Source organism: Eulemur rufifrons, chromosome 29 (assembly GCF_041146395.1).
Source record: "Eulemur rufifrons isolate Redbay chromosome 29, OSU_ERuf_1, whole genome shotgun sequence".
Taxonomy (NCBI): Eukaryota; Metazoa; Chordata; class Mammalia; order Primates; family Lemuridae; genus Eulemur; species Eulemur rufifrons.
In genome coordinates, this window is record NC_091011.1 from 61572022 (window position 1) to 61586356 (window position 14335).

Sequence of the window (14335 nt, forward strand, 5' to 3'; positions counted from 1 at the left end):
TCCTCCCTTTGTTAACAACAAAAAAATTGTTCTGACTTCTCTGCTAAGGTAGTGATTTATTCTGGTTGACTAAGTCCCTAGAGTTAGACAGTATGTCCCTGAGTCTCAAAACGGCTTGAAGAATCCATCTTGGGTCATTATTTTTCCACTAGTTTTTAAGAAGAGACATGCACAAACTACCATTTGTGCTAACACAGCCAGGAAAGTCAACTCATCACATGGAGCCCTAAGTATTTCCTAGATAAAGAAAACTTAGTTTAGCTTCACTTTTTCCTTTTTGGAATGCAAATTTATACTGGTTGAGCATCCCAAATCCAAAAGTCTGAAATCCAAAATGCTCCAAAATCCAAAACTTGTAAATTTTTTTAAAATTTTTATTTTTTTAGAGATAGGGTCTCACTATGTTGCCTGGCATGGCCTTGAACTCCTGGGCTCAAGTGATTCTCCCACTTCAGCCTCCTGAGTAGCTGGGACTATAGGCACGTGCCACCTTGCCTGACACAAATCTAACTTTCTGAGCGCCAAAAAGATGCTCAAAGGAAGTGCTCACTGGAGCATTTCAGATTTCGGATTTTTGAATTTGGGATGCCTAACTGCTAAGTATAGGTGTGCATATTCCAAAATCTGAAATACTTCTGGTCCCAAGCATTTTGGATACTCAACTTGTAAATGCAGAACTGCTGAATGCAATTACAATAGGACAACTTAGGTCCTTCATAAATAATTGTCACTTATCAGTCTGATGAAGGAGAAGAACTGCTATTACTGAAAAGTACAGACAGGACTACTATACATTTAATAAATTTGGCTTTTGTAGGACAAAAGATTCCTTAGAAACTAGCCAGCTAAAAGGGTAATTTATCATGATCCTTTTTAAACCTCAGCATTGTGGTGGATGTCATTAAAACAAAAGGGCTGAAAAACAATTCTCTGTTTCCACTGCCAGATACAGGACAAAGGTCATTCACATTCTCATGGTGTGAGGTTCCCAGTATGCTAGCTCTTCTCCATTCCTTTCCTTTCCACTCCAGACAGCACACTGGAAAGCCACTGAGTGATGCCACTGTAAGGATAACCTTGAGTCCAGTCCAACAGTCAATTAGTCAACACCATGGGATACTAAGACTATTCTCATACCTCACACCTGAGCACGACACACCTCTGTGTCAACACCATTTCTGAGGATCCCTCATTCATTTAGTTCCTTACCTTTAGTCAGGCCCAAGATTCTTATTTGCATTCAGTTTTATATATTTATTTGATTTATTTACATAACTGGTAGAAAGGCGATTTTAAAAATATTTATTACATTCCGTTCTAGAAATGATAGAAAATTAAAATTGGTACAATTATGTTATACAACTTTGGAAAGGTATATTTATCCTTTCACCTAGAGAAAAGTTTTATGCAATGCCAGAAATGGAAATACCTAAGCCATTGGTGACAACGGGTAAACAATGCGGATAGAAGGAGCCCTTGTAAATTTTTAGTTTTCTTCTCTGCCATTATTTATTTTTGAGCAAATCCTAGTCCAGGGAAAAGAGTTCTGAACATAAAGGCACCTAGAGTAAAAATCAGATCTTAACTAATACAAACAGCTACACACGTTTACACCAAGGAAAAAAAGCCCTATCAAAGCAACTTCCCTGCAAGGTATTGATAATATAGATGAAAAAGCCATTGCAACTAAAAAGCCTATAAAGGCTTACCTGAATCTGGTATGTGAACTGATAATGACAATTACTTTTGTGTTTATAAACCTGTAGATGTTTTATAATTTAAATCAGCACGAGTGCTATCTTTATATTCATAGGTGGGGGCTCTCAAATTATTTACCCATAGTCCAGATTTGTTTTGTTGCATTTGCTCTTAAAATGCATTGTTGTATGTTCCATTAATGGATATGTTAAAAATTCCTTCTGTCTTTCAAGAATGTAGAAAAACCTAGAACTGCTACTTTAAACCAAAGTCCTTCTTTATCATTACAAAGCCAGTAAAGCTGACATTTTACCATGATTTAAGCACCTGAAGTATATTCTGACCAATTTATATTTTGTGAGCTAAAATTAGGATCTTCAAAATTTGTGTAGGTGTACAAATATTGCAAATTATTTCTTTAAGCTAATAAAAAACTTAAAAAAATACAAACAATCTTTTACTACAAAGATTCAAAATCCACATACAGGTCTGTACTAAGAGAAAAATGAACAGGAAGCCAGTAAGCTTGTCTGCGCTTTCTAATCTGTGGACAAGGTACCAGTCAACGGAGCCAGGTTGTATTCAGCTGGGTCTGGTTCTTGATGCTAGTATCCATTTTTAGCACTTCTCGAATGGCCATGGTAGCATAAGTGGAAGGAGGAAGAGAAAAATCCATTTTCAGAGCCCTGTATTTGCCTTCTGCCAGGCAAGAAAGAAGAGAATGGTCAGAAAATGAAGGCAGCTGCAGACAGACCGGAGAAGAGTCATATAATCTCTATACAAATACAAAGAACTGTGCTCCTTTCTTTAGGCTCCACTTCCCAAGTGGCCTCAGAGAATGTGACCGTGGAAGTAAGAGATCTGTGAGTGTATGAACCGGCTGAACGGTTATGGTAATTCTACTCTGGAACCTTCATAAAAGGGTGGGTGACAAGAAGAGCACAAGAGAGAAGTGCATGTGAAGTTTAAAAAAACAAATTAGGGCACAGGGGAAAACAAAAAAAGGAATGATAACAAGAATTTGACAATGGGAATGGAAATTTAATTTTTTAGACTCTTTTCCTGAATTTTCACTCACCTTTGTTAACCCCGTGGGGAATGGGGAGGAAATAATCAGTCACCTAATATCACAACCATCTATAACGTTCATTCATTTTCAGGGAGATTTGCTATTTTAGTTATGACCTTCATCTATAATCATGAAAGTACAGTGACAAAACACAAAATGGAAATCACAGAGTGGGTGGGTGGTGGTGGTGATTATCAGAGCAGTTTTTAAAAAAATTTGTATTTTTGTATGAGAAAACATTTCGAAGGTGACAAAGAGCTGATGACTGAGTAAACTTACCAGAAGCAAAAACTGGTGGCGGTTTCCCTTCTAGGTTGTCCACATCTGTGTTGAAAAGCGGAATTTTGGGATCATCATATGCAACGACTTCCCTTCAAAACACATAAAGTATGAATGTGAGCTTTCATAAAAGGTACTAAGTCACTCATCACCATTTGTTTAGTAAGAAAAACACATAGGACAGGTACAGGTGGCTCACATCTGAAATCCCCAGCATTTTGGGAAGCCAAGGCAGGAGGATCGCTTGAGGCCAGGAGTTTGAGATCAGCCTGGGCAACACAGCAAGAATCCATCTCTACAAAAAATACACAGCTTAGCTGGGCATGCTGGTGCGTACCTGTAGTCCCAGCTACTGGAGAGGCTGAGACAAGAGGACCACTTGAGCTCAGGAGTTTGAGGTTGCAGTGAGCTATGATGCTGCTGCTGTACTCTACTCTGGGCCTGGTACCAGTCCAAGGCCTGTTGGGAACCGAGGCTACAGCAGGAGGTGAGTGGCCGACAAAGCTTCATCTGTATTTACAGCCGCTCCCCTTTGCTGGCATCATCACCAGCTCCCTACCACCCAGCCCCATCCGTGGAAAAACTGTATTCCGTGAAACCAATTCCTGGTGCCAAAAAGGTTGGGGACCTCTGCTGTACCCCACTCCCCCACCTCCCCAAAAACCCCAAATGGGTCTATTGTAAATAATAATAGGTAGGACTCTTCTTTTTCTTTTTTTTTACCTGGAATTCTGTATCCTGCAAGGTAGGACTCTTCAATAACAGAACAGGGCCAGATTTTATATATAACTTTTGCCTTTATATTATTATATAGCAAGATGACAGATGATGCCAGCCTATGTAAAAGCCCTAAAATGTTTCTCAAGGATAGAAATTGTTTTTATATGAAATTGGTATGCAGTAAACTTCACTTTGCACAGCTGTGATCAAATTAATCACGGCATTTATATTTTCTCCAGAGTGGTTATTACTACCAACACTACCTTGTTACTAATGAGGAACTGCTCTCCAGAGTGGGAAAGACAAAGCCCAACTGTGCAGACCTCCGGCCCACAATCCAGAGAAGAGGAAAGAGAGAGAGGGAAGAGGAGAGAGGCAAAGAAAGAATTTCTTGCCAGTGGGCAACAAGTTCAGGATTTCATTTTTAAATTACCAAATAAAGCTTTAGATAATACTGGGTATTAAAATATTTTTAAATGAATTAGTACAGATATCTTTTTTTCTAGAGAAACATCAATGACATTAAAACAACCAGATTAGTGTTTGGGACTCACAGCTAATACTGAGTAAGGTAACTTGCCCAGGGATAGTGCCCTAAGCAAATCTCAGGTCTCCAGAAATAGGGAAAAAGTTCATTCTCTACATATTTCTTCAATAATTCAGTGATGCTAACAAAATGTGAATGAAGTCACTTTCACTATATGTTTACATTCAAAACAACTTCATTTATTTCTCGATGATTTGAAAAATACCAAATAGTTGCAGTGATAATAATAGTAATAATAACAATACTTATATGCTGGATTCTGAGCACTTAAAAATACAGTCACGTACCCCTTAACAATGGGGCATACGTTCTGAGAAATGTGTCATTAGGCAATTTTGTCATTGTGCAAACATCACAGAGTGTGCTTACACAAACTAGATGATGCAGTTTACCACACACCTAGGCTATACGGTACAGCCTATTGCTCCTAAGCTCCCATTGCTCCTACAGCATATTACTGTACTGAGTACTGCAGGCAACTGTAACACAATGGTAAGTATTTGTGTATCTAAACATAGATAGAAAAGGCACAGCAAAAATACGGTATAATCTTATGGGACTACTGTCATACACATTGTCCACTGTTGACCAAAACCTCATTATATGGTACGTGACTACGTGAAGCAAAAGCTTAAAACCTTATATGGTAGGCCACCAGACAGCTGGACAGCCACGCGTAGGAGCTGTGCACAGACACACCCGTGTGAGAACAGAGCCACCCTGCATGCTTCCAGCGTGGGAAGGGACAGAGATTCCCCGGAGGGAATTTTCCCATTGTGCAAATTCAGTGATTGGATTCTATTTTTCTATAGCAAGCCATTTTTATAAATATGTATGGTATAAAACTAATTTTTATTTAAAATAAATATTTGATAATTTTTAAAAAAAAACCTTATATGGTAATTCAGTTCTACTTCATTCTAGACTATTACTCACCAGCTAACATTCTGAGGACGAATAATGATCTTTCGGTAGGCCCCTGATAGGGAATAATCTCGAATTTTGTGTCTCATGTTGTCAATATCAAGATTGTCTGCTGTGAGCATTTCCCTGTAGGCATCTCTAACTAATATAAAATACAAAAAGTTAGTTGGATTGCAGCCTATCAACAAGTTACCCTAAAGTAGACCACAAATAGAGTAACATGTAAATTCAGTTTGGGTCTCTCTAATTTATAATTCAATGTCTACTCTTTGGAATCAAAACTGAGTGACAAAACTAGTAACTAGGACTAGAGGGTGCGTCCAGCTTTGGTTTGGCCAATTTGTAAATTACCTCTGCAACCAGCCACAGTACCTATGGTGTAGGGTTCTCAGGCTATAAAAGGACATTTTATCCAAAGTTGCTAAACTACAATTTATATGTGCTCAGAGTTGGAAGACATCATACACAGAGGCTTCAAACTCTCTCTGGAAGAGGTAGAGGTAGTTATATATAAATGTATAAAAATAAGAGACCTTGAAAAACCATCTGGCTCACCCTCGCACCTGATGTAGAATCTTTTTTTATAACACTCAAGAAAGACACTTTTCTAGCCTTTGCTTGCATGTTGTCTTACGGAGGAAGTACTGCTTTGTGAGGTATGCAATTATTAGAAAATTCTTCCTATTCTAAGCTGAAATCTGTTTTCTTGTAACTTTTGTTGATGGCTTTGGAACACAGAGGTTAGCTGTCCTCTTCTACATCTATTCCTAAGTATTAGACCTTTCAGCCATCTAGTCTCTAGACCAAAAATGGTTCCTTTCATTGCCCCTCTTTGACATTTCTGAATTCTCCATCAAACTCTTTATCTGCCTCAGGCTAATAGGCTTATGTTCAACAATAACTGCAGATACTTTTTAACGTTTTATATAGACTACTATCAAACTGGCCCTCTTCTGTCCGTCCATTTGATCACTGGGCATAAATGTGAAATTTGCGTTTAACTCTATTAAATGCCTTCTGTAGTTTTTCTTAAAAATACTTTTCTCATATAATTATTTTGTGTTACACTATTTGCAAATATAAGCAGACTTCCTTATTCAAATTATTCATAAAAAATGTGGGGGAGAACAGGGTCAAAGACTCCCTCACTACACACTAAGGACAACAGGGATCCCTAAATCAAGCTTTACTGGATACTAAGTGTGCACATGTTACCTACCCAACCTGAAATATCACCCATCCAGTTTACCAGTCCTTATAATTGACTACAAGGTTTTCATTAACACCTTTGTCAAAGGCTTTGCTTAATTTAGGTTCTAATTGATACTAGCCAAGTTCTTAATCCTCAGAGGTGTAAGAAAGAAGAGGAAAAAAAAAATTTTTTTTTCTTGTGATGGTTGATTTTGGGTGTCAACTTAACTGGCTTAATTACTTAGTGGGTAAAACATTATTTATTCTCAAGCATCCCTCTTCTGCTGAAAGGAAAGCCCAGGTGGTCTGGCTTTAGACGAGAATGAACACACTGCATCAGGTGTGTCCATGAGGGCTTTTCCTAGGAGACTGGAATGTGAGTTGGTGGACTGAGCGGGGAATCTCTATCCTGGATGTGGGCAGGCACCAGCTAATAGGCTGGGGGCCTGGATGGAACAAAAGGAGAAGGGCAAATTCTTTCCCTCTCTCCCACTGCAGGGATGCCCTTCGTCTGTCCCTGGACGTCAGAACTGCAGGTTACCTGGCCTATGGACTCCGGGACTTATGCCAGCGGCACCCCTCCCTCCAGGTTCTCAGGCCTTCAGCCTCAGACTGAGAGTCACACCATTGGCTTCCCTGGTTCTGAGGCCTTTGGACGAGGACCGAGCTACCAACTTTCCTGGTTCCCCAGCGTGCAGACAGGCTGTCGTGGGACTTCTCAGCCTCCACAATCAAGTGAGCCAATTCCCCTAATAAATCCCTTTTCATCTCTATATATTATTGGTTCTGTCTCTCTGGGGAACCCTGACTAAAACAGAGAGGACATGCGGCTTTCCTTCTCACTTGTTCCCAGTACTGCTCTCCTTGGTTTCTACCCAGGGTAGGCAGATCACAGCCCTCCCGTATCTACCTTATTCATTCTCCCCTCCTTCCCTCAACTCCTTTCCCCTCAGTGAAGTCAAACACATATAAGTGTAGTAATTTGGTTCAATTAATGTATAAATGACAGATTTACTATTGAACCCTTCTAGAAATATTTGCATTATCCAAGAAGAGCATTAATCCTAATTCATAAAATTTCAAGGAATATAACACTGACAAGTAAAATAATTCTGGCTTCTTGAGAAAAAAGATATTTTAACAGGCAAATACCACACATAGGCCAGTCCTGGCTAGGAGTAAACTTCCAGGGTCAGTCCCATTAAATTGGTTCTATGGATAGATGTGCTTTCTTTTCTCAGCACAAGGTCTGACACGTGAACATACATCGGAAGGGACTGTCTCCAAGGTCCCTTAGAGCAACCCATACAAGCAACAGGCTGCATACACTACCAAGGAGCCTGCTGTCTGCAGCCATTGCACACCGGGCCCCTATGAGGAAAAGAGCACGGTCGGCTTAAGTGGCTGCAGGACGATTTATGTATGTTTGAAATATAAACACCTTTTTAAGTCTGATGAAAATAAAGTTTTAAAATTATATTTAAAGTACTGATTTTTTTTTTTTCCCTTTCTCCACTCTTGGCTGCCAGTGGCTTATGTTAAACTTGTTTTAACTATTTTCCCCTACAACGAACTTACTTTTATGCTTTGGGTAGATAACATCAAAACCAGGCAATGGCATTACCACATCATGGATGGAGTAATTATTAATATCTTCTTCCTCAATATAGGTGGCCGTGGCTGCAAATTCACAAGTAAACAATAAATGAAGAAAAATTAAGAAAATAGGCAATATATTCATGAGCTCAATCTTCTAAAATTATACACATCTAAGCAAATCAGAAGCAAGTCCTATGTTGGTACAGGTTCAGTGGCCTTGGTCGCTTAAAGAAATTAGGTTGGGATACATAACCTTCCGTCTTTTCTACTCTACTCAAGAAAGAAAAATGAAGGATTTAGAAAAAGTAGATTTTTTTTTTTTTTTTTTTAGAGACACGGTCTCACTCTGTTGCCCAGGTTGGAATGCAGTGGCATGATCATAGCTCATTGTAATCTCCAACTCTTGGGCTCAAGCAATCCTCTCACCTCAGACTCCCCAAAAAGTAGAATTTTTAATGAAAATTTAAAAATATTTATCTCTCAGCTGCATACTCATATGTTAGGAATGCCTGCTTTTTAAAATCAGCTCCTTTAAACCTTCTTAAACAACACCATGAAAGACTATTTGAAAAGCCATTATACTACAAAATATTACTGGGAAAGCCATCATACATGGATGCATTTTGCTAAAAGAAAAACAATTTAAAAACACCTGCCTGGGCCGGGCGTGGTGGCTCACGCCTGTAATCCTAGCACTCTGGGAGGCCGAGGCGGGTGGATTGCTCAAGGTCAGGAGTTCGAGACCAGCCTGAGCAAGAGCGAGACCCCGTCTCTACTAAAAATAGAAAGAAATTATATGGACAACTAAAAAAAATATATATATATAGAAAAATTAGCCGGGCATAGTGGCGCATGCCTATAGTCCCAGCTACTCGGGAGGCTGAGGCAGGAGGATCGCTTGAGCCCAGGAGTTTGAGGTTGCTGTGAGCTAGGCTGACGCCATGGCACTCACTCTAGCCTGGGCAACAAAGTGAGACTCTGTCTGGAAAAAAAAAAAAAAAAACAAAAAAAAAAAAACAAAACAAAACACCACCTGCCTGTATTGGGAAGTTAAAACATGGTGGCACATGGGACATTAAAATACACTGGAGGCCAAGCATGGTGGCTCATGCCTATATCTCAGCACTTTGGGAGGCCAAGGCAGGAAGATCACTTGAGGTCAGGAGTTCAAGACCAGCCTGAGCAAGAGCAAGACCTCGTCTCTACAAAAAAATAGAAAAATTAGCCAGGTATGGTTGCGCACACCTGTAGTCCCAGCTACTGTGAAGGCTGAGGCAGGAGGATCGCTTGAGCCCAGGAGTTTGAGGCTGCAGTGAGCTAAGATCATACCAGTGGACTCCAGCTTGGATGACAGAGTGAGACCCTGTCTCTAAAAAAAAAAAATATATATATATATATATATATGTTTATATATAGAAATTCTTAAAAATACACTGGATGTCATCAATATTACATGAGAAAAATGTTAAATCAGAAAAAAATAATTAAAAATTTCTGTACAAATTCAAAACCTTAATGAACGGGGTCTGCCTGCAGATGAGTAGTAGGCTGTGTATTCAGCAAATAGCTAGGTATGCCAGAGAAGCAAGGAGTCTGGAATCGGGCAAACATGACTCCAAATCCCAGCTCTTTTTTCTTTTTTTTAACCAGCGGTAGAATTGTGGGCAAGTGAATAAAACTCATCTGAAAAACAGAGAAAATGCTTCACAGTAATAGTGTCAGCTTTAAACTAGAAGATGCAGATAAAGGGCTTAGTGCCAAGGCCTGGCACACAGGGAGGGTGGCACGGCAGATGGGCTATTAGCGCTGTCTTATGAATGTTTTGGGCATAGTACACACTAAATGCCCATTCTATCATGGCCCACGTGTAAAGTTAGCCTCCAGCCTGGTATTGAATTGAAAAAACTCTAATACAGGCTGACAACAGGCGGAAAGGCTGAAGCACATCCAGAAGTATACATATTTGCTAGACCCAGATTAAAGTTTGAAAGGGGATTTTAGCCATCATTTAGCCCAAATCCTATTCTAGTTGAGAAAAGAGAGGCCCAGAGTGAGTGAATCAGGCACTATTCAAACCAGATGTATATTTTTTCATTAAAGACACAGATACAAACTAGCCAGTCTGAGCTTAATGTCTCACTTAATGTCTCTCTTTCTTAACTAGTAGACAGACTGGATTGTAAAGCCACTAGGGTCAAATAACTGAATCCTACTTTGGTTGACTAACAAAGCTATTTGCCTCTTACCTCCTTTGAGAACAAGGTCCCCTGGAATAGGTTTCAATCCGTAGTCTTCTATCCTCTTGCTCACCATGTTATTCCACACATAGCTTTGATAGCTATGAATATACATTAAGCGATTATTTCTTGGTATCTGCAGGGAAATAAAACAGGCAACAAAAAATATTCTGAATATAAAAAGTACTGTACTTTCCAAGATATCTTGCTTGTTTAGTAGTTATCCTAGTATAAGAAACTTATACTTAAATCTCTTGTTTTACTAATAACCTACAGAAATAGTGACTGATAACAAAACGTGGGGTATGTGTGTACTATTCAGCCATGAAAATAAATGAATTAATGTCTTTAGCAGCAATTTGGATGGAACTGGAGACCATCAGCCTAGGTGAAGTATCTCAAGAATGGAAACATGTACTCTCTAATAATTTGGAACTAATTGATGGGCACACATGGGCACAGAAAGAAGTAAAAATCATTGGAAATCAAAAAGGGCAGAGGGAGGAGGGGAGGGGTAAAAACCTACTTAATAGGTACAATGAACCCTATTTGGGAGATGGGTACACTTATAGCCCTGACTAGAGCATTATAAAAGCTATCCTGGGAGGCTGAGATGGGAGGATTGCTTGAGACCAGGAGTTCGAGACCACCTGAGCAAGATCGTGAGGCCCTGTCTCTAATTTAAAAAAAAAAACAAAAAAAACTATCCATATAAAAAAATTTTACCCCCTTAATATTTTGAAATAAATAAATAAAAGAAATAGTGACTGATACACAGCATTAAATATTAGAGATAGAACTCCTGAAACTAAGGGGTGTTATCAGTCAGCAGCGGCTATAGCAGTTCACATTTTGTATTCACAATGTGCACAATCATGCCACTAAAGCAATTGGTGTGGATTTTATACCCTAAATCAAAGACAGACTTCAAACCGAAGGAATTTAAATATCAATTATAGAGCTAACAGTGCTTTCTCCCCAAAAATTCTATGGAAGGAGAAAACCTAAATGATTGAACTGACAACTAATTTCATGCAGCAAGAATCCTGCTTTTTTGTACCTCTAGGGGAAAGTAACTAAGAGTTAAGTTTAAGGATACTTTTAATGTATCCTGGATCATACATATCGAAATACTGGCATAGGCTACACTTACCAACATGGTACCTACTCTTGAACCACCCTGATGAAATCAGACTAAAACGCAACTGCTTAGACTGCTTACTGTCCAGCCCTCACACTAAGGCAGTTTATAGTTGTGATGATGGTGCATGATCAAGAAATGACTGTACAGTAGATTCTGAATTTCTCAAATACCAAGAGACTGAATTTAAATTAAATTTCCACTGGAGATCATGTTTTCCAAATTACTGCTTTTCTTGAGCCATCAATGTAAATAACACTCCCATCCACCCGCTCATCACCATTCAGGGTGTGAACAAGGATCACTCAGGTAAAACATCTCTCAGAGATCACCACAGGATCCTTATTTACCTTCTGGTCTTTCAAAATTCAGTAAAATCTTTCAAGATGAAATTTAGAAAGCATTAAAACGCCTCAAGTCATTGCCTGACTTCACAAATCGCACTCACTATGCCAAATGCAGAGACTATATTCTTCATTCCATATTTTGAAAGTCCTCGAAGCAGCTGCCCTTCCACACACCTTGTGACAGGTAGTTTTCTGAGGGCAGCAGCTGGGTCTTTGGTCTTCGCCCATTCTTCTCTGCATTTGACCAAGTACCCCTTTTCGGCTGGGGAAGAAAAACTATGATTAAATGATTTATCCAATAGACAAACTTCCACAACTTAAAAGTACACTTCATATAGAACACAAAATTAGGGAATGCTATTTGTAACACTGGTGCTATGATGAGCTTCCGCTCACCTGAGAATAGCCATCAGAAAGCGAAAAGATGGGAAATGTAGAAAGTTTACAGAACTATACTTTGTCAGTTTGTCTGACATGGCTTTGTCAACATGCTACCACCCCCAGGCCAACAATAAAAGCTATTTACTATTCATCATCCTAGTAGATTAACAAAAACTTTGTAGTCCTTCCTTCCTTCTCCTTTTCCATTGTATTGTCAAATTTAATGGGTTACTTTCCTTAAAACTAGATAATTTTATCTTTTATTAGTTTGCAAGTGAATAATTATCCACAGTGTACATAATTATTTTGACAAGTTGTAACGTAATTCAATCCTTTTCATACAGTATGGTTTTAGAGCTAGGATTACAGGTGAGCCAGTGCACCAAGTGGAATTTATGAATTAATAAATTAGATGAGCTAAAGAGCTAAAAACAGGATATAAACACTAAATCTTAAATGTATACAAAAAACTTGTGAAAAATACAAAGAAATAGCCATAGTTTTATTATAAAACAAAGAAAATTCTGAAATAACCACCCCAATTTGCACATATACTTCACTCAAAGCAATGCCATAAATACCTAGCCAAACATTCTATCTATTTTCTTAACATGAATTTTATTCTCACCTCCAGAACGGGGTTTCAATATTAAATCCATGACTTCTGTCCAGGAATTTTGTAGTATAGCCCTAAAATTAAACAGTATTTATTTTGCTTAATTTTGCATTAAGATAACTTTATATGCACAAATCTTTGAAGAGTCAACAACCATATTAACTTTATATTATTTTATTGAACTTAAAAGTAACCAGAGAAACTAATATGGTACAGATTTCAAATGTAAATGAAAAAGAACTTTAAAATTAAAAACAAAATGCTTAGTCATAACATTTAGTATCATTTCACACTTTTAAAAGGTTCTAATGGTATAGACCTACTTAGTCATGCTTCAAGTTGTTATACACAGTATTATCTATGTAAATCACAGTTAAGTCATTAAGTACCAAAACGTGTTTAAAACTTCTCAAAAAATTTCTCCATGTTAAATACTTTCTTGTCCAGACAGATAGAATAAACACAATTTATCCTTATTATTCTTGCCAAAATGGAAATACCTTTATTTTTGATGATTATAAAAGTTATACATGCTTGTTAAAAATTAAACAGTACTAAAGAAAGGTTACCTGCTTTTCAATCTCTAACAAATTAAACACTGCTAACACTTTAGAGTATATTTGTGACTCTATTGGTGCATCTATTAAGTGTATGTAATTTTTCTTTTAACATTTATTTTACTATAGCCATATAGAAGTTATATTTTGTGTATCATATCTGAAAAGTTTCTTTTAAGATTCTGTTCTTGGAGTCTGCTTAGAAAGGCCTTCCCTAACAAAAGAATATAGAAATCCCCTTCTATTAATTTTTCTGTTAATCCAGTTAATTATGGTTTATAATTTTCACTTTTAAGTTAATCCATATGGGATATTTCTGGATATTAAATTGTCTAAAATGCTGTTTGGTATCTACTGATAAGACTGTATGGATTTTCAATCCAATAATGTATTATATTAATTGATTTCCTATTGCTGGCCATCCTTAAACTAGAACAAGCCATGTTAAATCAGTCATTAAATATACTCCTGGGATGATACATTATTTAGCTGGATAAGCCTTTAGCAACATTTGCAAAAAAAGTGTAATATTAACACAGTAGTAGGTATTGGTCTGCCAGATATAATGGAAATAGACCTCTATGGCTCAAAAACCTTTGTTAAATTCATTTGCACATTGTCCATGGCTCCTTTTTGCACTGTAACTCCAAGGCTGAGTAGCTGCAACAAACACTGTATGGCCTACAATGGCTAAAATAGTTACTAACTGTCCATTTACAGAAAAACTTTGCCAACGCCTGGTATAATATATTAAACAGTTTTGTAACTGCAAGACTTCTCAATACCCTGAAGATGCTACTATATATACTGTGAAGGTTCAGTATATAATGCCATACTAAATACGTATAGATTGGTTTACAATAGTCATCCTATCTGGCACAACGCACATTAAGATGTTTTATACTTTTCTTATTTTATTTTTCCTTCTTTCATCTTTTATTGTGGTAAAATACATGTAACATAAAATTTAGCCATTTTGGCCGGGCGCGGTGGCTCACGCCTGTAATCCTAGCACTCTGGGAGGCCGAG

General features: G+C 37.9%; 1 protein-coding gene and 1 non-coding gene across 3 annotated transcripts in view; both read right to left on the reverse strand.

The window, feature by feature from the left end:
- Window positions 1-1448: 1448 nt before the first annotated feature.
- The window catches only part of PUS7 (pseudouridine synthase 7), a 48134-nt gene continuing 35247 nt past the window's right edge, over window positions 1449-14335 (reverse strand). For both annotated transcript variants that reach the window (XM_069461745.1, XM_069461746.1), the window contains 7 exons: window positions 12762-12823; window positions 11854-12014; window positions 10274-10400; window positions 8007-8108; window positions 5250-5379; window positions 3047-3138; window positions 1449-2397 (listed from right to left, as the gene is read on the reverse strand). In XM_069461745.1, the coding sequence (XP_069317846.1) occupies window positions 2261-2397; window positions 3047-3138; window positions 5250-5379; window positions 8007-8108; window positions 10274-10400; window positions 11854-12014; window positions 12762-12823 (811 nt within the window). In that variant the 3' untranslated portion in view covers window positions 1449-2260. The remainder of the gene's footprint in view (window positions 2398-3046; window positions 3139-5249; window positions 5380-8006; window positions 8109-10273; window positions 10401-11853; window positions 12015-12761; window positions 12824-14335) is intronic.
- LOC138377718 (small nucleolar RNA SNORA70) lies at window positions 7704-7838 on the reverse strand. Its single transcript, XR_011231874.1, has one exon. It is a non-coding gene; the product is annotated as a small nucleolar RNA SNORA70 (small nucleolar RNA).